The sequence below is a fragment of the Penicillium digitatum genome, chromosome 6 (assembly GCF_016767815.1).
Source record: "Penicillium digitatum chromosome 6, complete sequence".
NCBI lineage: Eukaryota > Fungi > Ascomycota > Eurotiomycetes > Eurotiales > Aspergillaceae > Penicillium > Penicillium digitatum.
In genome coordinates, this window is record NC_089389.1 from 891,534 (window position 1) to 916,371 (window position 24,838).

General features: G+C 46.4%; 4 protein-coding genes and 5 non-coding genes across 9 annotated transcripts; 5 read left to right on the forward strand and 4 right to left on the reverse strand.

Moving 5' to 3' along the window:
* Window positions 1–588: 588 nt before the first annotated feature.
* Pdw03_5341 (C4-dicarboxylate transporter/malic acid transport protein, putative) lies at window positions 589–1,770 on the reverse strand (the record flags this gene model as incomplete). The annotated part of the gene is made up of 1 exon (XM_014683490.1): window positions 589–1,770. The coding sequence occupies one exon, from the start codon at window positions 1,768–1,770 to the stop codon at window positions 589–591; it is 1,182 nt and encodes a 393-aa protein (XP_014538976.1).
* A 963-nt stretch (window positions 1,771–2,733) lies between these two features.
* Window positions 2,734–2,849, forward strand: Pdw03_rRNA40. The gene has a single exon (XR_010715637.1). It is a non-coding gene; the product is annotated as a 5S ribosomal RNA (ribosomal RNA).
* A 7,071-nt stretch (window positions 2,850–9,920) lies between these two features.
* Window positions 9,921–10,036, reverse strand: Pdw03_rRNA34. Its single transcript, XR_010715630.1, has one exon. It is a non-coding gene; the product is annotated as a 5S ribosomal RNA (ribosomal RNA).
* A 559-nt stretch (window positions 10,037–10,595) lies between these two features.
* On the reverse strand, window positions 10,596–11,651 carry Pdw03_5342 (uncharacterized protein; the record flags this gene model as incomplete). The annotated part of the gene is made up of 1 exon (XM_014683489.1): window positions 10,596–11,651. One exon carries the CDS (start codon window positions 11,649–11,651, stop codon window positions 10,596–10,598), a length of 1,056 nt encoding a protein of 351 aa, XP_014538975.1.
* Window positions 11,652–13,193: 1,542 nt separating this feature from the next.
* Pdw03_5343 (Amino acid/polyamine transporter I) lies at window positions 13,194–14,082 on the forward strand (the record flags this gene model as incomplete). The annotated part of the gene is made up of 2 exons (XM_066101034.1): window positions 13,194–13,357; window positions 13,413–14,082. 2 exons carry the CDS (start codon window positions 13,194–13,196, stop codon window positions 14,080–14,082), a joined length of 834 nt encoding a protein of 277 aa, XP_065957974.1.
* Window positions 14,083–14,113: 31 nt separating this feature from the next.
* On the forward strand, window positions 14,114–14,229 carry Pdw03_rRNA45. The gene has a single exon (XR_010715642.1). It is a non-coding gene; the product is annotated as a 5S ribosomal RNA (ribosomal RNA).
* A 2,252-nt stretch (window positions 14,230–16,481) lies between these two features.
* Window positions 16,482–17,111, forward strand: Pdw03_5344 (Alpha/beta hydrolase fold-3; the record flags this gene model as incomplete). The annotated part of the gene is made up of 1 exon (XM_014683488.1): window positions 16,482–17,111. The coding sequence occupies one exon, from the start codon at window positions 16,482–16,484 to the stop codon at window positions 17,109–17,111; it is 630 nt and encodes a 209-aa protein (XP_014538974.1).
* A 1,920-nt stretch (window positions 17,112–19,031) lies between these two features.
* Window positions 19,032–19,147, forward strand: Pdw03_rRNA30. The gene has a single exon (XR_010715626.1). It is a non-coding gene; the product is annotated as a 5S ribosomal RNA (ribosomal RNA).
* A 2,346-nt stretch (window positions 19,148–21,493) lies between these two features.
* On the reverse strand, window positions 21,494–21,609 carry Pdw03_rRNA38. The gene has a single exon (XR_010715634.1). It is a non-coding gene; the product is annotated as a 5S ribosomal RNA (ribosomal RNA).
* Between the last annotated feature and the right edge of the window lie 3,229 nt (window positions 21,610–24,838).

The following is a 24,838-nucleotide window of genomic DNA, read 5'->3' on the forward strand; positions in this document are numbered from 1 at the left end:
GGGGGGGGGGGGGAGTCCAGAGAGAGAGAGTATAAAGTGGAGGTAGAAGGTGGAGGGTGCACTCCGTGATAAAGATCATTTAATTTCTCGTATATGGGTATGGGTATAGGTTTTAGTTTATGGGTTCTATGGTCTATGGGAATGGGCTGATTTCACACTTTGAACGATCAGCATGTGCATACTCTTCGGAGCAATACTAATTCGGCGTTTGGCTTCGAGATCTTGCTTCATATGAAAGAAGCGCCTGCATAGTTAATTGAAATTTTATTGGTTGATTGATTGATTGATAGTATCACAGAAAATCTACATAGAGGTAATATACCAGGCACTAATCTACAGTTGCTCAAATTCAAGATTTTCACACATATCAAGTCATACTGAAGGTGTTCAACAGCCTTCAGAGGCCGAGAGAGCATGTATAAAAAGACAAGGAAACTAAAATGTGGAACTAGGAGTGATCAATATATCCCTGCTTGTTTCTCTAAATAAATGGAATTATGTACATAAATTTTTCAGTCTGAACTCGTCAACAGAACACACAAAACCCTTGGTCCTCGAAGGAGGTTCTCCTTTGAGCTCCTTCCTTTGTCATGAAAGCTGGTCTTCGTCTCCTCTCTTGACACTCTCCGGCCATAACATCTGACGTCTCGCAACTGCAAGGATGGTAGCACCTCCCACACCCAACCACATGATAACTTGCAACACGGTCAAAACCGAAGTGACCCACAGGATAGCTGGTGATTGCAAGACCTCGCCAATACTGATTGTCGCTATAATAAATCCCGTGTTGGGGAATACCATACCCCAATACACAACAGACATGGGAGGGGCCCCCGCACCTCCAAATATTCTAGTAGAAGCCAAAACACTAATAGCAGCGATGCACAAGTAGAAGAAGGCCATGGCCCAGACAAAAATTGCAAAGAACGAGGCAATCACTATTGCAATATCACCAGTGCTCACGGTGATGTTTCCTGCAGACATGGGATCTGCGTATGAAATGATATATCGCGAAGGAAAGGCCTTCACTGCCTCCTTTGCCATGCCAATCAATGCAAGAGCAGTAAAGCTCCATGGCCCAACAGCAATAAACATCTGTGGCCGCTTAGCCCGTTCTGGAAGACCGTGCTTAGCGAGGAAATATTGGTATTCGGCGTAAATAAGCAAAGACATGAGGAAGCCGAAGCCTTGTAATGTAACACCGCCGATGAGAATGGGTAGTGCTTGGTCTCGTGGTTGATTCGCCGCAATGGATGATGCAATCGTGCCGGAAAGCATAGCTGGGAAGGAGGGTAGTAACTGGGCGATTGGAAAAGGTTGCTGGCGAGCCATGGCTAGGTGGTACAGATACCAGTTATGGATTATTGCTGAGAGAACGGAGAGAGCAACGTAGATCCAGAAGACAATTCGGAGGGCAACCTGCAGCCAGGGGCCGCAAGCACTGGTTCCATAGCCTTCTGCTCCGAGGATGATAGTCGCAATAGCCAGTAGGCATGTGGGCGCGTAATAACTTTCATTGCCATCTCGGAATGACTCTTTGACGGCGGCTGGCCTAGAAATAAAGCGGACGGCCATGCATAGTGTAATTGTGAGAAAGAAGATCAGGTTTAAAATATAAATGATTTTGCCGATGACCTCAAGTCCGGTAAATTGGTGAGGTGTCCGGTGGAGGAGGACAGCAATACCCCCGGTAGCCATAGACATCGAGTACCAACCCCATTTTATCAGACACAGTCGGTCTTTGAGGGTCACTCTATCATCGATAATCATTTTGGCCAATGTGAGGTTGGAAGGTTCAAATTCGCAACGAAGCGGAAGATTTAGGCCACATATGAAGAAAAATTATCTGCGTGGATCACATGGTGGATCACCCAACAAATAGTTTCTAAATTCAGGGGAACAGATTTCGTTGGACAAACCAAGTCGCGATCAATCGATCATGAGACCCATAAGGCAGTTGTGTATTTCGGCATGCCGAGCTCGGGATCTGTCCGAGCTCGGGACACTCAAAGCTTAAAAAGGCTTGTGCGCCGAAACTTGTTTTGCGTTTTACGTGTGAGGCCATTTTTGCACACTTTCTTCGATAGAAAAGATACTTAGTACCCTTAAATGAAAAGATGGCGATTGGTTTTCTGTATGTCAGCCGTAAATACTAGTGAATCAAAAAAAGTCCACGTTCGTATTTCGTCTTCCAAACTTCTCGAGTGGATTTTGAATGATGATCTTGAGTGGCCGATGCAACGATCTCCACATCTGCACGCAAATCCAGTCTTCTAGCTCGCGTCTATCGTTCGGCACAACTTACCCGTGCTAAGCCTTCTCGCGCGGCCTCCTGGATGACGCTCTCTGGAACAATGGGCTTGGCGATTCTCAACTTAAATCAAGGACTTCTTCAAAATACGGGAAAGGCGTCTTGGGTGGATCCTAGAGTGCAGGAGACCCGGCTGTTAGTGCATTTTTGATGCATCGATCATAACCCGAAGCACCAAAGACTGCTCAATCACACTGCTTGCGCACAGTGGCCTCGAGGAGCTCATCATCATGATTTTTGGGTAAGAATTAGATGAATTCATGAAGGTACAACTTTCTCAAAACTGTGCAACAAGGACGTGGCATTTAATTTACAACAAAATGGCGGGTTCCACTTTCCTTCGTGGTAAAGATATCCAACCACGATTCCTCAAGCAAAATGTCCAGTCAATAATATTCCCTATTCGTCCTTTTTAAGTACATACGACCATAGGGTGTGGAAAACAGGGCTTCCCGTCCGCTCAGCCGTACTTAAGCCACACGCCGGTGAGTTAGTAGTTGGGTGGGTGACCACCAGCGAATCCTCACTGTTGTATGTTTTTGTCTTTTTTGTGCTAAATTTTTTGCTTCGCGATAAATTTTGCTGCCCTTCCTTCAATCTGATACCTGGGCCTCCCTGAACACCTATACATATCTCACACCAGAGTATCCTGCACAAACCCAAAGCAATGCCATGTTTCCCCCACCCCCTATGCCAATTTTCAATATTAGGAATATTGTTTCCGTTATATCCCTTCAGTCAGTGTGTCTTTCATATTCCGTTATTCCGTAGTGTTAAGAACTCTAAGTAACATGAAATAGAATCCTTTGAGCGCTAGAACTGATTATGAGAGTTGACACTGATGAAAGTTCTTTTCTGGCCGTTGGGAGTCGATTCCGTAACATTGGAGGGCCTTAGTGATAGTTAAAGTGCGGCGCGTTTGTTATCTGATCCTGCGCCGGGTAGATTTTGAGTGGAAAATTGACGTAGGAGTAGATAGCTGGGGAGTAGAACTCAAAGGTTTAAGTGGCTAAGATTTAGAAGAGTACTAAACTGAACGGGTGTAGACTGGGTCCTTGACGATTGTATAGAGATGGCGTTTCATCTCGCAGATATTGTAGGTCTATCTAATCACACGTAGGTTGGATGCATAGGCGGATATACCTTTTTTCGATAGTCCCTCACTATCTCGCTTAGGCCCTGCTAAAAAAAAATCTAAGCATCTAGGGTCCTAGGAGTCTAAATACCCTTTTTTGCCTTGTGGGATACTGGTCACTCTTTTCGAATAACATAAATTCCAGCTGATCACTTCTTATTACGCTCGATGTTGGAGTAAATGCGGGTACCCTGGGGCTTGAAAACATAAACGGGCGGCAATGACCGTGAACTGGTAGGAGCCACTTCTTTTAGCCTCATATACCTTTTTTTTGCGGCTTAAAGAAATTTTTGCTAAGTCATTTCAGCACCGTGGCCGGAGCGAATTTCAAAAGGCAAATTTTGACCCGCTGGGCTAACAATGCTCTCATTTCCTTTTTTTTTTTTTCTTTTTTCCTTCTTCAAACTCGCTCCTACGCTTTTTTCTTTGATCTTTATCCATCCCCCGTCTACCACTATACTCGGTGGGTTGGCTAGTGTGCTCAGCTTGGCTGGCGTAGCCGTGACTGATGGGTTGACTCTTAAGAAGAGAGACGTCCCGGCGGCTTTCGCGATGCCAATGGTACGCGACACTCTGCGTTCAGCTTTCTAGGCGATCAAAGACTTTCAACGTTAGCCTTAACAACGAGCAACTGAATGTAGGTCCAGCACTTGCAATTTAAGTGACTTATAGGCTAAACCTTGCTTTTTAGTACAAATCCTACGTCGTAAAAGTAACTTTGGGTACCCTGCCCCCAACATTTTCTGCCGTACTTCAATACCTAAGGTACTGGCTGTTGGCTTAAAAGCTTGGGTGGCTCTGATTGCAAGCTCTTCGTGAACTAGTTCATTTATGGTGGAAATAGAAGCTACAACCTGACTGCCTCGACCACTGCCAGAAAGCTCGACGAGAGATTCGCACATCAAGACTCCGGTGCAATGATAAGTTAGGGCATCGTCACCGACGTCCTGACAATTGGTGATATCACAACAGACTAGACTGCGGCACGATCCGCAATATCCGCGGATATCCGCAATCCATATCCGCAAAGTGCGGATTTGGATATTTTTTGATATCCAATATCCGCAGCCTTGAGGATTTGGATATGGATATCAAACAATACAAACATGCCTAGACTCGTGACCTCAAGGGGTATGCATTATTATTATACATTCCTATGTATTTTTCGTGTAATACTTGGTACTCGAGGTTGTTGAATATCACCAGGTAAGTATAATTTCTGACCTCGGTCAGAAATTATGGGTGGAAGGTCAAGCACTGCTCTACTTATAGTAGTATACAATTGGAAATTCTGACCGAGGTCAGAAATTATGGGTAGACGGTTAAGCACTGCTCTACTTATAGTAGTATACAATTGGAATCTCTGACCACGGTCGCAAATCTAGTCTTTGACCACGGTCAGAAATTCAGTCTATGCTTTTTTGGGGGGTTTTATGAATTTGAATCTTCTAGGACCTATTTGCTATTTACAGATCTAACTGGAAGCCATCTGGTAACCTTGGCTGTTTTCGAATCCGCCCTGAACGACTTGGAATACTCCAATCGACCAGCATCTCTGGAAGCTCATCATCCTCTTCAACAGCCTCGCATGGTCGTTTTTGAGGTTGTTTTCCTTTTGCCCGTCTACATCGCTCAGCCCTATCATCATCCGAGTCATTATCACCGCTCTCAGTGTGCTGGGTAGCCTCGAGTCCAGTCTCTTGATCCTCCTCCTCGTTATCACTGATAGGCTCTAAGACCTCAAGCTGTGGTAATGATCTCCGAGTTTGATCTAGCAAAGCAGCTTCACTTTGAGATAGATGCTCTTTGATAATCTCCAGCTCCTCTTGCCGAAGATCAAAGTTGGTAGCAAACTGATGCAGCATCAGGCCACGGATTGTACTCGGCTTCAATTGACCACGACGGTAATGACAGATATCACGAGCACAATTGAATAGTCGTTCAACACCAGCACCACTAGCAGGGATAGATAGAATGTCCCTTGCTATCCTAGCTAGGGTCGGGAAGCTCTTCTCATATTCCTTCCAGAAAAGTCGAGGTTTCTGTCGCTCAATTCCACGAGCAAGATATCGTGCAATCTCGTCGTCATCTGGTTTTGTAAGCTCTTCCAATGGCTGGTTCTGGGATGCACAAGCAGCATCAAGATCACAGTCATCATTCTCATCGATGGCTACTCCAGAAGTCTCCAGTACCGCTGGGTCATTAGTATCATGCGTAAGCATCTTCCTATATCGATCGAACTCTCGGCTCAGGACCTCTTGATAACGATTCGCATAATCAATATCGCCCTGCCAATCAGTCGAGGAAAAGTACCGGAGCTTCTTTGATGGAGAGAAGATTGTTGCTAGAGCGTAGATGTCACCATAAGGCTCGTATTCGGTGGCAGTGTAGTACTTGGAGAGCTTTTTCTTTGCTGTTTGGAGTGCCCATAACATCCGTTTCTTCCAGATCACACCTTTATTCTTAAGCTTCGCCTCGGCTGCATCGAGATGAGAGAAAAGCTTATTGTAGATACTGTAGATATTGTGTGCGGTAATATCCTTTGTCTTTGATAGCATCAACGTGAAATCAAAGAAGGGCTTTGTCAGAAGAAGAAGATACTCGACTTGACGCCACTCTTCTTGATCGAGCTTGAAATAAAGATATTGATGATCAGTACAATACTGATCATAGAATGGCTGGAGCTTCTTGGCACGGTTGAGCATCAGAAATGTTGAATTCCATCGTGTCCGAACATCTTGGATTGGAATCAATGCAGGCTCCGGCTGAAGGGCTATAAATGCCTCCCGACGTTGTGGGCTTGCATTAAAAAAGACTGCTAGTCCTCGGATCTTCCATACTTTTATTAGTCTAGCCATTATAAGGATCTAGGGGTAGAAGATATACCTTTTTCAATGTATATGTGATCTGGATACTGCCGGAGGTATTGCGCTTATTCTGGAAAGAGTGGGTTTTTTCCTCGGACCACTCTAACTCGATCTCCTTATTGCTTGGCACTGCCTTAAGCTTCCCAAGAAGCTCATTCAGACTCAGCTGGATCACATGCGCGATGCATGGAACGCGGAAGATTGAGAGATCTGATGAATGCTGAGACTGAAGGTGGTCCTGGACACTCTGCATCAAAGTATTGTTGTTGGTTGCGTTGTCTGTAGTCACTGATAGGACACGATCCGAGATACCATGCTCTGTTAGGATCTGGGTCACGGTTTTACTGAGATTTTCACCAGTATGGGAGCCATGAAGAGGCTCAAAGCCTAGAAGAATCTCACAATAATCCCAGTTATGATCGATAAAGTAACCAGTGATAGCCATAAAGGCCTGCTGGAAAGGAGAAGTCCAGCAATCCAAGGCTATTGATAGCCGACACCCCTCTGGAAGCCTCTGTAGAATCCCCTTCTGGTTATTCTGGATTGTTATATCGAGATGACGTCGAATGGTTCGTGCTGATGGAATTGTAAGTTTAGTGGATGATTGTTGAGCAACCTCTAACATGCGGTGGAATTGGGGGTGTTCGATCACTCGAAAGGGTAGATTTGCAGTCGAAATGAATCTCAGAATAGCATCGGAGAGACGGTCTTGGGTAAATGATATACTAGTGGTACCTGGCTAGATTAAAGTACTCAATGTTAGCTGCTAAATTGTAAAGAACTTAACCACTGTAGTAACGCCAGTTAAGTACCCTGGTTGACATACCATTCTTTTGATAAGCTGGTCGATTCTTAGGCCACTTTTTTTTGAACATGCGCCAGTTTTGAGGTGCGCTGTCATAGGCGAAGAACCAGCACGCCGGAATCTTGGATGGCCAATTGTACAGAGACATGCCTTGCACATAACCTTCGGCTTTCCATTTTTGTCATTCGCAACCTGGTAGAAGCTGTCCCAGATATCCGATTTGCTTTTTGATTCCCATCGAATTGTATTCTTAATATCAGACTGAGATCCATACTCAGTTGTAAGCCACCAACTAACGAATTTATTGCGTACGTCCTCCATGTCATCACATATAGAATCAGATGGATATAAAACCCAGTGCTTTTGAAGGGGAGGTCCAACACGAGTAAGGGATAAGGGCGCAAAAGTTGAACGAGTTAAACGAGTCGGCGATATCGATGGGACCGGTGTTTGGATACCCAAAAAATCAGAGAAGTTGTCAGGATAAATCTGATCAGAAGCTAAATCCACATCCGAATTGGTGAATGAGAACTGTGATTGAGACATTGAGAAGTTAACAATTATAATATATAGTGTAGTAGGGTGCTTAAAAGAACAGAGAAGCTTACATCTAAACTAGTAGAGGTTTTCAGGGCCCCTGAATCAGGGGTAAAGTAAACGTACTAGGATATTCTGACTTAGACTTACTTTCGATATGGTTTACCTAAATGATTGGCTGTATTGTATATTAGTGCGGATAATTGGAGGATATCCTGCGGATCTTAAGGATATCTTGAGGATATCTTGAGGATATCTTGCGGATATTTTGTGGATATTTTGTGGATATCCACAAGATATCCGCAAGACATCGAAACTCGCAAAGTCCGCATTTTGAGAACTTTTATCTCGGGTTTCTCAAGTTCTAGTAGTCAAAACGGATTAAGAAAATAATCAGTAGACAGCTGGGACTCTTAGCTTTTATTTGAGCCTAAAATCGAACGAACTTATCCAATAATAAAGGTTTTGATTTTCCATGTTCTATCTCCTACGAAGTTTATCATAGTTAACAGTAGTTAAATATATATTTCTACATGTAATTTACCACAAAATCGTTAATCTACGGCCACCTTTACATGAAAACGTTGGACTAAGAAAACTACGACACCACCTACAAATACTGTATAAGGAGACCTTCGATACATGTCTATTTCCTAAAATTTTCAAAGGGCCGACTGTCGATTGAAGGGGTTGGTTCTGTCAGGACCAAACATGCGTTTATTTCAGTGGTAAGGAAATATTGGTAAGCTGCATTAAGATCATGTGACAGGCTATAAGGGGGAAAGTAAGCGAGAGTTATGCTAGTGCGGATATCCAAGGATATCCGCAAATTGCGGATATAAGGATCGATCTGATATCCATTGGAGCGGATATGCCGCAGTCTAATAGAGAAAGAACTATATCGTTAAGCTTTATTAATCAAAGCTTTACTTCGTATTGTTACGGACCTACCTGTCAGGGTGCGGGCTGGCAGGACGGTATGATAGGAGATGACTGGCAGGGACAGGTCGTAACAGATCAGATTCTCATTGACAGGTACAGGCACAGGCAGGGGCAGGCTAATATACAAGACGTAGCTCGAAGAGCTACAACAGGATCTAGAACTGAAGTTCAAGATAAACAGGTCGGAGATCACGTGCCGTGATCTTCCTTTTACTAAGCATTACGGTTCACACCGTGACACTACCCGTCACCAATCAGTGGTGACCCACCGGGTACACAGATGGGCCACCGAGAGCCAATCAAGCAATCACGTGATCACAAGAGGAGTATATCCCTGCACGGGGTAGGATATACTCAGAGGGGTCGATCTACCCCGGGGTGTAGGATATACCCCAGGAGCACTGGCGACCCCAGGAAGCGAAGGATATATAAGGACACTCTCTCATGTACTTAGTTTAGTTCTTCGTCTTCAATCATACATTGTTACTTGTGTTTACCTTACGACCTTGTTGACTCACTTACTATATTATCACTTGACAACACCAACGAACAGACCAATACTGCGGTATAGATCTGCTCGGCGCTCTACCTGGCATCGTTCCCTGATACCCTCAAAAGGACTTAGGCTGGAATAAGACAGTGCGCAGCAACAGCTCGGTTGAGAGGCCGATCGTTGACGTTGGAGGATCAGCACAGGCAAGTATAATCAGGGAAGCTCCAACATAACTGTGACCAGTTAGGCAGTGCGTAACAACAGTGCAAGGTGCTATCTTACTCGCTAAAGAAAATAAGGATTTACGCGCCGCTAACGAGAAGTAGAAGCAAAAGCGTACTGGATCCCGGAGGCAGATACCTACTGAAGAAGGCCTCTTAGTTCTTGAAGCTTCTCAATTGATTACTAAGCCGGTTGAAGCGGTTGAAGCGCCTCCCCCCCGCCGGCAGAGAAGGCCTTCGCCACCTTTACAGCCCCGAACGAGAGCATTACCAATATACGGGTTATAAAAGAAATGCATATCTAGAGAATAGATTATTTTAGTATGTTTAATTTAATGGAGTTTTAGTTGAGTTGTAAATATTTGAAATTAGTAGCTTGGGCAGGGTGGCCAGCTCGCTTACCGAATACATTATATAATCCATCAGGAGTAGCGGCCTGATTTATCTTCGGGATTATACTCCCAGTACTTTAGTCTAGCTAGTGCCTGTAGTGTTGGTACTTTGTTACATGGTATGGGAGAAGTAGAGATGAATCCGAAAGCCAGATAGGAAAATAGATGAATGCACTAACAGTGCAACACGTCTTTCGATGAGGAAAGAAGGGCCAAAAACATACAACAGTGAGGATTCGCTGGTGGTCACCCACCCAACTACTAACTCACCGGCGTGTGGCTTAAGTACGGCTGAGCGGACGGGAAGCCCTGTTTTCCACACCCTGTGGTCGTATGTATTAAAACATACTGGAGAGGGAACCGTGTAAAGGATGAGATCAGGGGTTTCTACCAAATCGACATAAACAGAATGTAGGACTCTTGAAGTCAGCCGATAGTAGCTTTCTATTAGCTTAAAGTTGTCTTTTTCTTGATACGCCATACTCAAACTTCACTGCTGAAATTTCTCCTTCCTACATGGAGCTTTCAGCTCGGATACGGATTCTGGTAGCGATAAGTTCTCGAGAACTCTTCAATTTAAGAAGGAACTCGACCTTTATCTCAATCACAAAATAGGCTACTACTAGGTAGAACATACTAAAGCTGCCACAGGATTTTGATTTGGCCCTAGACATTGGAGAAAGATTCGGCAAGCGAGGGGACTAAATTATGTTTGACGCGTGCACGCCCACTTTTTCGTAATACTATCTACGTGACTTGAGACCAGGTAAGCAGGCTTACGAGGGCAATGATACTGAGTGTCTTCGATTGGGTGGCAGTTGATGTCTAAGGAGATGCTCTCTAGAAGCCTGGTTTGTAGATTCAAGCAGGTTTGAACAGTTTCAACGGCACGTCATAAAGAGAGTTGTCCAGCCCTGGAGTCAGAGCGGATGTCAAACTCACGGGTACAATAAATCCGATCTCTAAAAGGTACCTCTGCGCGGTGATCCGGTAGTTCAAACTTGGCGATGGATTCCTGGATTGCGATGTTTTCAATATCCGTGCCTCGTTCGTTACCCTTGCCCCAAACCTGGAGCGGAACGTCATCCACGTGATCCAGATCCTCTATCATCTCACTCGTAGATTGATTAATCGCTTCTTGGCTAGAGTTCCTTGCCTTGTTGTTTCCGGTGGATGTAGCACTCTGTTTTGAGCTGCGTAAACCGGGTCGAGGGAGACGAAATGGGCGGGTTGAGGAAAAGGATGGACAAGACTGTGACCCAACGGTCTTCGAGTAAGGTTTGATTTCCATGTTGGTGCCCCGGGATGGCCATCCAGGGGTGCTATGATACGGGAGGTCTCTCACACCAAACACCTTCCGGAGGAGCGGCCACCAACACATCATATTGGCAACAATGATAGCAGTGCTCGACTCGCGGATATACCAGATCTGGTACACGGTAGTCAGAGGAGAGGCAAAATTGAAGTATTTATTCAGGATGGCGGCAATGATTGTAAAAAGACCTAAACTCATCACGCAAAGTAGCAGCACCTTCCGGCGAGGTGGAAGCCTCGCCTTGATGATAAGTGGTATTGGAATGGCAAACATAAAGGCATCCGATGAGATTCCAAAAACCGCCTGTGTGATTGAATAGTGTTGGTACGTGGCGCACTGCAAATTTGACACTGGCAACGCCCAATATTGCGAGAAGGGTCGGCAGTACACAGCATAGTAGGTGACCATAATCACGATGAAACCAAGCGCCACATAAACGGCGAGAATCTTGACATAGAGGTTTGAGGGCAGATTCTTAGTGATCCGCCAGTAGAGTATCAACAGACAGACCTTCACCCCCCAGGTTACGAAGAGCATGCACTGTTCCAGCGCAATAACAAGTTTGCTTCCAATAATACGCTCATGAACTTGATGGGGATCGGAGAGCACCTGATCATACTCGCTCGGTTCCATCAGATTAGTCTTGTAGTATGCCGAGATTTGAATCAAGATCAATAAGGACGTATAAAATATCTATCGGGGTCGACTTGATAGTCAGTCGAGGATCACGGAGCGGGCCAAAAGCAGAGGACTCACAAACGTTGCCGTCATCACATAATCGTCCCCTGGAATGTCCGATTGAGCTTGTAAGTTATGGCTGGTCAAACGAAAGGAAGCAATTTTCCGTACATGATATCTTCTGGATTGATATAGTTGCCATCAACCGGGAGGCCCTGTTCATGAAATATCAGTGTCTCCTCCGCGTCTCTTCAATGTCCGGGGCCCAGAAAGTTTCGGACATACATTCGGCCAATGTAGAGTACTGTGCTAATACTCCAAAAGATCACAGCTTCTACCAACAGTTGGTGAGGTGTGGGTGATACGTTCCCCATTCTGGCATGAAAATGGTCGCTCCCTTCGAAAATTGAATCTACCTCACAAGTTTATAGGAGGAAAGATCGAGCTTCCCAATAAGAAAGTTACAGATATCATCGACCCTCGGGAATAGAATTTGGCTCGGAATGGCGGCACAACTTTCAGCCCCCCCCCTCTCCCCCCGAAGAATTGATAGATTTGCTCAGTCCAAATTAGGAAATTTAGTATAGACTGAGGGGCAAACCAATTTTCTTGCAATCCTTCTAAAGCTGTGTGCGAGTTACGGCCCCTATATAGTAGAACTCCCCTCCCTCTCCCCCACTCGCCCCAAGAGATCTGATACTGGAGAATTAATCACCCCCCCCCCCCCCCCCCCCCCCCCTTCAAAAAAAAAAAGAGGCTACAAGATAAATGAGACAGACAGCCGGACTTTGAGGAGAGGAGCAGTTGTGTCCATTAACTACACAGCACACCAAATCTTTCTTGAAGAAAGACCAACTTGCAGATTGACTCAGCGGGGCCATGGGCCTCAAAACTTTGACGGAGAGCTCCACACGGGCAGCTGAAGCCCATCGGAACCCCTGATCCCGACGCTCATCTTTTTTAGTTGCATTTTAAGCGCGCTATATGGTGGGGAGACATTTCGCCTGATGCTTGCGTTTCTGTTCCGGCAGAATAGTATAATTCATAGGAGAATTCAGCAGATGTCAAAGAGCTTTCTTCCTCATACATTCTACTGGAGATCTGGATCATCATACCGTCCAACATTATAAGAACTGAACCCTAACCCCGGTTGAAGGCTAAAAAATGGACCCACCATCATAGTGGAGTCCCATTTGGATTGGGCCCCTTGTGGCTTATCAATTCCAATTGAGTTGAGACCATGCCCCAGCTAGAATAGGGGCGAAGATTTAAACGGTCTGGGATTGCATCGTAACCTCACCAACATCGCACTTTTTTGTTTGTATCCACCCCTCCTCGACAAATGGGGAAACTCTTGTATCAAACTTCGGATAGACTAGTGGGGCACCATGTCTTGCTATTTTTTCTTGTCTCTCTCTTGATTTTGATTTCGATCAGTTCTTAGATCGCCCTCATTGCTCTTCTTGTTGACCGCACTCGATATCATTGACAGATGATATGATGGTCGCTGAGAAGCAAACTGCCCTAGTCAGCGAGACAGGGATGGGGAACAGCACGGAGATAGACACAGTACGCCAGGAGGCTGCTCTGGGTCACAAACAGGAGCTGGTTCGAAACTTTGGGCTCTGGAGTGTGACAAGCTTAGGGATTGTGATCGCCAAGTCAGTGATTTGAACCCTTTTCCGTCCGTGGCTTCAACTAACTGGTATATAATAGTTCCTGGGCCGCAACCGGTGGCACGATCGTGACTGCACTCATGAACGGTGGCCCGATGGCTCTTCTGTATGGATTAATCCTCGTGAGTATCTTCTATACGGTGATTTCGGCCTCACTGGCCGAATTAGCATCTTCGATGCCCTCCGCAGGCGGAGTATACTACTGGTCCACGGTACTGGACGGGAAGTATGGCCGCGCCACCGGATTCTTTACGGGCTATCTCAATGCTTGTGTCTGGCTCCTGTCGGCCTCATCGATGAGTTCTATGTTAGGCAATGAAGCGGTGGCTATGTATTTGCTTCGGCATTCTGACGTCACCTGGTGCTCCTGGCAGGTGTTTCTTGTGTTCCAAATTGTCAATCGGACCTGCTGTGCAATTGTATGTCTAGGAAACCGGTTTATCCCTCTCATTAATCAAGCCGCGCTGATCCTATCGATGACCGGACTCTTTGCAACCGTCGTGGTGCTCGCGGTGATGCCAAAGACATACGCGAGCTCTTCGCAGGTGTGGACGCATTACTATAATATGACTGGTGGCTGGTCCGATGGGGTGTGTTTTATTACAGGGCTCCTTAATGCTGCCTTCGCCGTGGGGGTTCCTGGTTATATCCGTCATTTATCCGAAGAAGGTATGTTGACATATCTCTTCCTAAATTTCAAACGACGATAGATAGATTCTTTTTCCCATGAGCAAGACACATACGACCATAGGGTGTGGAAAACAGGGCTTCCCGTCCGCTCAGCCGTACTTAAGCCACACGCCGGTGAGTTAGTAGTTGGGTGGGTGACCACCAGCGAATCCTCACTGTTGTATGTTTTTTGTTGATTGATTTTAAATCAATTGCTTTCGTGGGGGAAATTCCACTAGTCCCAGAATAGTCCAATGTGGTTGGGTCAGATTGGGGCCAGTTATTTGGGATTTGGAACTAGCGCTCGACCTCGGCGAGGTGCAAGTAATGAGCTAGCTTCTGCACTATATTTCCGGCATGCAGGCCGTTGTAAAGTGCCGAGAATAACTACCGCCTTTCATCATTTGTTTTGAATTTAGATCAATCAACTCATTGTATCTTCAATTATTCAGATCTGGCGGAAAAAACCATATCCATGTGGTGTCATGCCAATCAGCTTGCCCTTTTGTCAAATGTGCCAATGTATTTGGTGCAATCAGTGTAAGGCTTGTCGGGGAGCATTCGATGCGTTGATTCAACCAACAGGTATAAAAGTTTAATGTAACGCTGGGCTTCATAATGTAATTCTGTACTAACATCCAGCTCTTGTCGAGTAATATGTTCACTAGACATCTCCGCTTCAAAGTGTGAACCCGACGGGCAATTTTATAAAGCATCTCCACTTCTCTTCCAAATTCTTGTATATCGCTGCTAACGCTCTCTCATTCCATGGAGAAATCCACCATTGCTCTGGCATGCGATGCAAAATAGCACAATAATGTGCCAGGATCACAAGCGAAAATGGCCTAAGCTCCCTGACAAGTTCAAAAAATCGAAGTGGAGTGTTAAAAATCCACAGGGATCCTGCCATCAACACGTCTCCTCCTCCGTCTATCGTCCCAAATAATGTTTCCAGTCCGTCGATGGCACATTGGAACACTTGTGCCTCCCCATCTCCTTCCGAACCCCGGATTTCCCGGTTCAAGGTAGAGAGAGAGGCAATCGCCTCTCGGGACTGATTTGACAGCGCTGGGACAAAACTCGTCACCTTAATCAACGGAGCAAGTATGCTATTTTGGATCCACGGGGTAATTGTTCTAGTAAGATGGACCATCTTACGGACCAAGAGAAATCTTTGATATATCTCATCCAAAGTTTCAAGGTCCTGTGTGGGATGCGCAATCAATGGAAACCCCCATGCGCAGATAACTAGAATGCTTGACAGACAGAACGTCGCATTGCAGTTTGAGGGGCTCAGATTGCCAATTATACGTGCCAGCATGCTAATTGCTCGACCCTGATACCGTTCTGCTGCATTTATCAGAGCATCACGACGAGGCTCATCATCCGTTTTGGTCACTAGGTGGATTGCTGAAAGTGCCAGTAGGCCATTCAGAAGATGTGGATGAGACAGGGACTCTTCTAGAACTAGATTTTGCCATACCCATTCCACGCTGTGATGCCTGGAAGTTGTTCGATAAGTTGAGGCACGCCAGTGTGACAACAAAATCCATTCCTGGTCATTGCATTGCCTGACCCCAGACCCTTGGAGGCTCTTTTGCGGAGTCTCGAGTCGGCTTATGCGGTGCAACTCTTCTTCGGCAATGTTTGGCGGTGGACGGATGGTCAGTGGGAAGCTAGTAGATGCGGGCGTCTCGGATAGATACTTCCAGGTAAAAGCACTTGATGCGGAGTATTGACAGTCGGTAGAACGAGATGTACAATTGGTGCATCTCGGACGTATTTCATCGCACTGTTCTAATTTTAGTTTTGAAAAAAAGCCGAGGATAAATTACAGATCGCAAAACAAAGAGAATCCTACCTTGACACTCCTTCTTCTGCATTGTGAACACCCATGATGCGACTTTGCACCCTTTTTTCTAGGTCCCATTGTGAGTCGTTCTGAGACGGAGGATTGTTTTGATGCATAAAACATCATGGTCCCCCTATCAAGACCCCATTCCGCTAAACCGTATTAAGTAAATATTACGAGTATTACCGCTACCCGTTTTCAAGCGTATCCTTGCTGCCGAGGTTGTAAAATACGCCTGCTGGACCAAACTACACGGTAAAGTATTTAAACAAGCAGTGTCCTAGGCATTAGATGGGCATGGTTCTTCGTCTATCTTTACCTTAAATCTTGTCTCTCTTGTCAAATATTGCTCTCCGAATTGCTGCCTTTTTCCTCAGAGCATTCGCCAGACTCCAAGGACGCATTACTTCTTATCCAGACGAAGTGATCTTTATTCAATCCAGACAACGTGAAACTTCCATCAAGGTTCATATCTACCGACCCCCCGTTACCCATGGGTTGCAAACTCCCTCTCCTGTCCTCCTCAACTTCCACGGAAGTGGATTCGTGATTCCTGCCCACGGCAGCGACGATCAATTCTGTCGTCAAATGAGTCAACAGACAGGCTATACCGTGCTCGACGTACAATATCGTCTTTCTCCTGAGAACCCCTTTCCAGCAGCAATAAATGACACCGAAGACGCCATCAACTGGGTTTTGGGGCAACCGGAAATTTTTGACATCTCGAAGGTCGCCATCTCCGGCTTTAGTGCAGGTGCAAATCTGGTTTTGGCTGTTTCGTCCTGTGTCTTCCCTCCGGAGACGTTCTCTTCTGTTTTATCCTTTTATCCGGCAGTCGAAGCGTTCGTTGACCCCGGTGCCTTAGCTGCACCTGATCCAAATGGTCAACCTATTCCGGAATTTGTGCTCCGGCTTTTTGCTAAATGCTATATGCTATCCGGGCATGATCCCAAGGATCCTCGCATCTCGCCTGCATATGCCGATTTGGATCGTTTCCCTCGCAAGATTTTGATCGTGACGGCTGGCTATGACAGTCTGGCGGTGGAGGGGGAAAAATTGGCAGCACGGCTGCGGGAGAAAGCTGGTCGTGTCGTTGTTTCCGAGCGGATGGAAAGGTGCAACCATGCATGGGATAAGATGGCTAAGAAAGGGACATATGAATGGGACGCAAAAGAAAAGGCTTATGAGCTAGCCGTGAATATGTTGAAATCTACTTAAGTCATGGCTCGCTAGCCTATGATATCGTGAAGTCGAGCAGTTGAAGACATCTTTGACACCATTGTGTACAGTCTTGTGGCGCTCAGTTTCAAGATTCCACACCAGATTGTTGTTAAACTCTCAAGGGGGTCTCCTCAGTTTTCGCTTATGTAACCCGCTCAAGTTTGGAAATGGATGGTAATCTATATGAGATCATTCTGTTTTTGTTAGAAATTTGGAAATCTTGTCAGAATACAGTCACTGCGCAAAAGTTTTAACACCCCCTTTGGCCCCACCTATGTACCGCCTTCCATTATAGTATACACCGCTCTATATCACGCGCTAGTGAAGCTCGCCCATGGCGCGTATATCTCGCGTTTTCTACCTCTCTCTGCTCTCTATACCCCTATAACATTCCTATTTTATAGGCTGCCAGTAATTCCTGCTCGATCTGAGCTTACCCCGGCTCTTAGAGAGAGGATATGTGAGCATCACTCGGCTGTTCACTGGGGTTATAAGCGCATTCACAACCGGTACCCATGGATTTCTCTCTCTACAATCCGGTATACAATTAAAAAAGAGCACGAACGGCGTGCTGGTGTTACGAAACCTCGCTCTGGTCGACCAAAGAAGCTTGATGCCACCGACAAAGTACGTCTTTTGGATGCTATCTCGAATAATCCACGTATTACCCACGAAGACCTTCTTACTGAGGTATCTTATAAAGTGAAAATCGACTCAATTCGACGCCTTTTAAATGCTGAAAACCTCCGGAAATGGAGATGTAGCTGGAGGCCTTATTTATCTGAGGAAGCTGCACTTAAACGACTCCGTTGGGCCGTACGTTACCGACACTTTACCCCTGAGGATTGGGCCCGTGTTTTTTGGTCTGATGAGTGTACGGTTGAGCGTGGGATTGGTGTTCATCGAGAATGGACCTTTATTCGCCCGAGATACCAGCCGAAAGAAGGACAATGTCAAGGATTACCACACCGAGGCAAGCAAGTTAAACAGATGTTTTGGGCTGCTTTTTCGGGGGCTACGCGCCGAACGGGGCTTATCCCACTCTTTGGGAATCCTGAGGCTGAGCGTACGGGTATAACTGGTCTTGTTATTGAAGAGTTATACCGCCGGATTCTACCTACTTTGATGTCCAATGAAGGTGCTATTTTTCAACATGATAATGCGCCTACACATACTGCATACGTTGTTCGGGATGCTTTACGTGAAATGAATATTGAAGTTATGGAATGGCCTCCGTACTCGCCGGATTTGAACCCAATTGAAAACCTCTGGGCGCTATTGAAAGCTGAAATCTATAAGCTTCGGCCCGATCTCATTCATATGAGGAACAATGACGAAACTAAGGCTATTTTGGTAGCTACAGCGCAGCTTGCATGGGATCAATTAGATCTAGATCATCTAAAGCATCTCTCTGAGACCATGCCGAATCGGGTGGAGGCTATTGTTGAGAGCCAGGGGTGGTATACGCCGTACTAGATAGATAGTTTGAATGCATGGAGTTTTATTCCCGCAGAAAATTACATAATATAGGGGGTGTGGGGCCAGGGGTGTTAAAACTTTTGCGGAGTCACTGTACCAGGCATATTTTCGAATGTAAATTTGGCCTTCGTTCCTATAGTTTAGATTATCGCTTTTCAATCTCGCCAAAGCTGTTAGGTCTCCTAGTGTATTTCTGTAGCTTCCAATTTATGCGTGACCCACAGCTATTTACGGTGGTCCAAATGGCTAGCAAGGTAAAAAAAAATTGAGATTTGGCTGTAGAGACCAAGAAGGTAGGGAAAACCGACAAGACCCTCGCCCGCTAACTGAGATGTATAGAAATACAAATATTCTGTCACCGGTCTAACAGTGTAGAGGTAGCCTCTTTCCCTGCTGCAGGTAAAATCTATTTCTCTTTGGTCAACCTATATAGTACATACGACCACAGGGTGTGGAAAACAGGGCTTCCCGTCCGCTCAGCCGTACTTAAGCCACACGCCGGTGAGTTAGTAGTTGGGTGGGTGACCACCAGCGAATCCTCACTGTTGTATGTTTTTGTTTTGCCCCATCTCTAGCTATTTGTTTATTCTTCAGTCTGAGACTACCAGAACTATAAGACATAGCTTATTTTTGTATATTAAAATTGATTACTCCCGTTGCATAAAACACTCTGTTGGAGCTCGAACCTTTCTTGGGCAGTCGATTGATCAAAGATGATGCTGAGATGGTACACCTCCGTAGATGGATTGAACTCAGATGAGCAAAAAAAAGGTAGCAATTTTTTGAAATGCAAAATTTTATGGGTCTCTCCATTACTTCAAAAACTTTTCATTTGATTTCCAGTGCTCTTGGAACACGCTTACAACGAGATTCGGAACTGCTATATCTTATTACCAGCCGTGGTGAAATAACACGCAAAAGATAGGAGCCCGTGCGTCTAGAGTTTGTGCTAGGCATCTCGGATATGTAAACACCCCACAGGTTATTGTGCTCTAAGGCTGGTTTAATAACCTGAGACCGTGGGCAGTTAGAACTAAGTAGTTGCCTCATTCGCGTATTTGCCCAGAGATTTACATCCGGCTCTAGGATACATTCGAGGATTCTTCGCCCTAGAGATACAATAAGATCTACGATCTAGTAGATAAGATCATAAAGGCGCGGTGTATTTCTTGTATTGTATAGGGGGTATGGAGGCAAGATAGATGCTAAACTAGTAATGCTATAGCGTACATAACACACTAAGAGATTCAAACCCCCGATCTACCTCCCTCCGATGTGGATCCCCTGTCACAGAAATCGGGAGGCTCTGTATTCCTTAGTTATCGATTGAACGATGGCCAATAAGCTATTATTACAAGGTCCAAAGCGCAATTTTGATCTAATTGAACTTCCTTCAGCTGAAATGAATGTATGCATCAGTCACTCCAAGCTTCATCAAGTCAACGCTGCAGTAGTCAATCCATTTCCAATACAGTCAACTTGCATTTTCTTTTCAGGAGAATGTGGGATAAGGGATAGCACCGCTTTATTGAAATCAGTGAATCGTGATTGGGTTGATAATGCCACGCTTTCAAAGACGGGAGGATTAACGCCAGAATATGCCCAGGTAATCAATCACACTTATTCATGCGGATAGAAGGTCGGGTTTCGAGGACTGGCATCTTGGTGTGTTAGGACAAAATTAGTAGAGTGTCTTTCGTAGCTTGACTGACGCTCTTGTGGATTTCAAGATTGTGACTAGACTAGCCCTTTGCCCTGTTCGCTATCTCGAAAATACGCATGCTAGTTATCCGCGGTATCGTTTCGGCTCTCTTCAAAGGGTACAAACGAAACAACGCCCAGAAGCTCGAACGCTGTCACTTAGCCTCTAGAAACAGTGGGCACCACTGCCATCATCGTTCAACACACAAAGCATCCAAGACGACATTCTTTTTGCAACTTGCCCGATGATTTGACCCAGTGATAGGACAGACACGAATAGATGACTCGTTCAGGCCGAAATTTGATCACACGAAGACGTACGCCAATCTGATAGGCCCAAGGGTTGGTTGTCGTTCTGATGGGTCGAGATCCCCCTGGCTGAAATACCAGTCGACCAGGAGTTTACACAGACTATTATGCTGAAGAATATCCTAGTCTATCTCTCTGAACACTCCTTAGAAGCCGATGTTGTCATACTGAACGCCACGACTGAATCACAGGGCTGGGTGGCTAGAAGTCAATGGCACGGGGATTTCAATCTGCTGGCGTTGAGGCCTCTCGCAAGACAATTTTCGCGTTACCTTTTTTCTTGTGACGCCGTGCTAGCGGCCTGTCTCTGTGAGAGCGAGATAGCTGCCACTTACATATCCGTCTTCGGAGGTTAATTCAGAAACAGGCCCGTTTGACGCCTCTCTTAACATATCTCATTCTACTGCAGGCGTTACGCGTCATGGCTACCGAAGGCCGCGGCCGGCTTGAACATACCACAATAGCCTCTTGTCGCCGCTTGACCTGAAAAACCTAAGAACGGTGCTGGTTGTTCTTAATGTTGTATTTGATGGCTGTGTACATATGCCAAGATGCCGAGCGTTTCCGGGGGATGGGCATAACCCGATTAATTTCTGTTGTCATTCAGCTGAGGTCGGCGCGATGGTCGCGCGACTTGGGTGATTCTCCCCCTCCTCACCTAGGCAACACCTACCCGACTACAGGCCGCATATAGGTCCCTCGCCGGCGAATAGTAGTAAGGTGGGTGACCAGCAAAGAGGACATATGTCAGCCGGTAGAAATTAAAGAGAGTTATGCTCGCAACAATGCGCCTATGATAAAAAAATCCAGTACGGAAGAAGAAGGACAGTTCAGTGGCTTAGAGGCGTGCAAGATATTCCGGTGTAGAAATTTCACCGGAAAAAGCCAAAAACATACAACAGTGAGGATTCGCTGGTGGTCACCCACCCAACTACTAACTCACCGGCGTGTGGCTTAAGTACGGCTGAGCGGACGGGAAGCCCTGTTTTCCACACCCTGTGGTCGTATGTGATTAACTTAGACAAAGAAACAAAATATCACATCACTTTAATTTTCAACAGCGTGAAGTGCCAATTTTGCAAAACCGCGGTGGAAAAGGGATTGCGTATTTGTCTGGTGAAGACACATTACAACTAGCATAGGTGTATGAATGTACCTTTGATGGACCAGGAGGTAAAACTCTCCTTGTACAATGCAATAGCGCAGTAATCTACGATGTGGCCCTCGATATCGTCAGTTCAACATATATTGTAATACTAGGTAACGTATTTCACATGCGAGTTTCGCAGCCCGATACATATAGTGAATGCGATGAATTACAGTTGAATTTTCATTGCAGATAAATTTCGAGGTTTCTAAAGTCCTATTTTCGATACCTCTAACCATGCACGCTTTCGATCGATTCGAAGTTGATCTATGCTAAGAGTGCTTATCCAGAGACGGGCAGCCTTTTAAACGACAATCAAAGGACGTTAGTCGTCGCGGCATTATTTTAGCATACGTCTATTATGTATCGCATTTACTACCCCGTATAGTGTTGTATCTACGGGTAAAATACGTTATTAGTGGATATATATATCAAAGAGGGGAACGCTCAAGGCTGTATGCTCTGGGGCATACGGGTCGATTTAGCACTCGCAGTTCAGTTTCATACTCGACCCCGTATACAGAGGAACCCAGATAAGCAGTCCAAGAAGTTAATTCAGAGAGGTGTAGAGGTGTTGTCAGGGTGCGGGCTGGCAGGACGGTATGATAGGAGATGACTGGCAGGGACAGGTCGTAACAGATCAGTTTCACATTGACAGGCAGGTACAGGCAGGGGCAGGCTAATATACAAGACGTAGCTCGAAGAGCTACAACAGGATCTAGAACTGAAGTTCAAGATAAACAGGTCGGAGATCACGTGCCGTGATCTTCCTTTTACTAAGCATTACGGTTCACACCGTGACAGTACCCCCTCCCTTAGAGCCGAGCTCCGTCGAGGCGAGGCTTGTGCGGGTATCTTCGGTGGAAGTTCCGTATGGTTTCGCGGGCGTGGTCCAGGTATTCAACAGGCTCTTCAGTGGGTTCGTCGTAACCAATCCATTTGACGGTGTACTTCAGACGCGGGCCTCCTCGGCCTCGTCGTTCCCAGCGGGAATCTAAGATGTCTTCAACTTCCCATTCTTCCAGTCCTTCGACTTCGACAGGCGGTGCGGGTTCAGTAACTTGTCCATTTACCGGGTTCGTGGCGGCAGGCTGTAGCAGGCTGACGTTAAACACAGGGTGGATCTTCATACTAGCAGGCAGTTCGAGCTTGTAAGCGTGTGCACTTATAGCTTCTAGGACCTTAAAGGGGCCTAGGTTCTTCCAGCCCAGTTTCTTCTGCGGGCGGAGGGTTCGGATATTCCTGGCGTTCAGCCAGACCAGTTGTCCAGGACGGTATCGGCGGGCAGGGGCGCGGTGACGGTTCGTTTGTTCTTCGTATCGGGCTTGTGCGGACAGTATCTCGGCGCGGACGTACTCAGTCAGTTCTTGCATTCGTGTAGCGAACTTTTCCGCGTCTCGGGTCGCAGGGTGACTGGCAGGCTGGGATGGTTCGAACCCGATGCGGGGGTGGAACCCATAGTTCGCGTAGAACGGAGAAACTCGGGTGCTCTCGGGGTAATGAGAGTTTGCAGTGAATTCGGCAAGCGGGAGCCATTCAGACCAGTCATCCTGTAAGTAGGACACATACGCTCGGAGGTATTGTTCCAGTACGGCGTTCGTGCGTTCAGTCTGGCCATCAGTTTCCGGGTGATAAGCGGTTGACAGCAGGTTGGTGATTCGCAGGCGCTTTGTCAGGTGTTTCCAGAATTGGGCCACGAACTGGGGTCCTCTGTCAGATACAACGGTATTCGGCAGGCCGTGCAGTTTCCAGACATGACGGGTGTACAGGCGGGCGACTTCTTCAGCGTTGCAGGTTCCCTTGCAGTGTATGAAGTGCTTCATCTTGGTCAGACGGTCTACCACGACTAGGATGGCGTCGTAACCGTAGCTCAGGGGCAGGTGCGTGATGAAGTCCATGCTGATATCTTGCCAGGCTCTCTCAGGTACGGGCAGTTGTCTCAGGATCCCTTGACGGACTTCTCGGGCGGGGGTGATACGGCGGCAGGTATGGCAGTTCTTGGTCCAGTCGCTCACGTACTGGTATACTCTAGGCCAGTAGTATTCTCGGGACAGCAGTTCATAGGTCTTCGACCGGCCAGGGTGTCCCACGGTGGGCTTGTCATGACACAGGCGCAGTATTTCAGCTTTCAGTTCATCGTTGTCAGGGACGTACAAGCGGTTCCGGTAGTAGAGGTAGTTGCCTCTTCGTTCGCAGTCGGCAAGTGTAATCTCAGGGTGACGGCTAGCGTTCTTGTCTAACGCTTCCAGGATAGATTGTACTACTTTATCTTGGTTGTAGGCTTCCAGCAGTAAATCCTTGATCGTAGATGGTGGTTCGGGCAGGTTGTTCTCGATGAATCGGACTCTTTTTTCAGGAGCAGCGGTGATGGGCGGATCGGTGATAATAGGCGGGACTTCAGCGGTAGCAGGCGGTTCTTCTGGCAGGTCTGGCAGTTCAGGTGGAGTGGTTGTAGTGACTCCGTTTCTCTGTCGTGTTGTGACGTTTATCTGTAGGTTTTCTTTCTTCAGAACAGTCTGGCTCTGATGCGCTAAGCGCTCATCCCCCTCTTTAGGGATATCCTCTGACCTCCTGGTCAGGGCGTCGGGCTTTGCACCTTGTTTTCCGGGACGGTACGTGATCTTGAAGTTAAACCGGGACAGGAATTCAGACCATCGGGCTTGGCGGCGGTTCAGGAGTTTCGTTGTCGTGAAATATTCCAGATTGCGGTGGTCAGTTATGACCTTCACGGGCGAGGGTGTGCCCTCCAGTTCGGGACGCCACTCTTCGAAGCAGCGGATTATGGCTAGCAGTTCTTTATCGTATTTCTCATAGTTACACTCGGCGGCGGAGTGTTTTTTCGAGAAAAATGCGATAGGGTGCAGTATTCCAGCGTCATCGTACTGAGACAGTACACCGGCAGAGACAAAATCAGACGCGTCTGTTTCCAGGACTATCTCCTTGGACCAGTCAAACGCTTTCAGAACCGGGGCAGATGTAAACGCCTTCTTCAAGGCTTCGAAGCTCAGCTGGCAGACAGGTGTCCATTCGAAACGGACGTCTTTCTTCGTGAGTCTCACGAGCGGGGCGATGACTTTCGAGAAGTCTC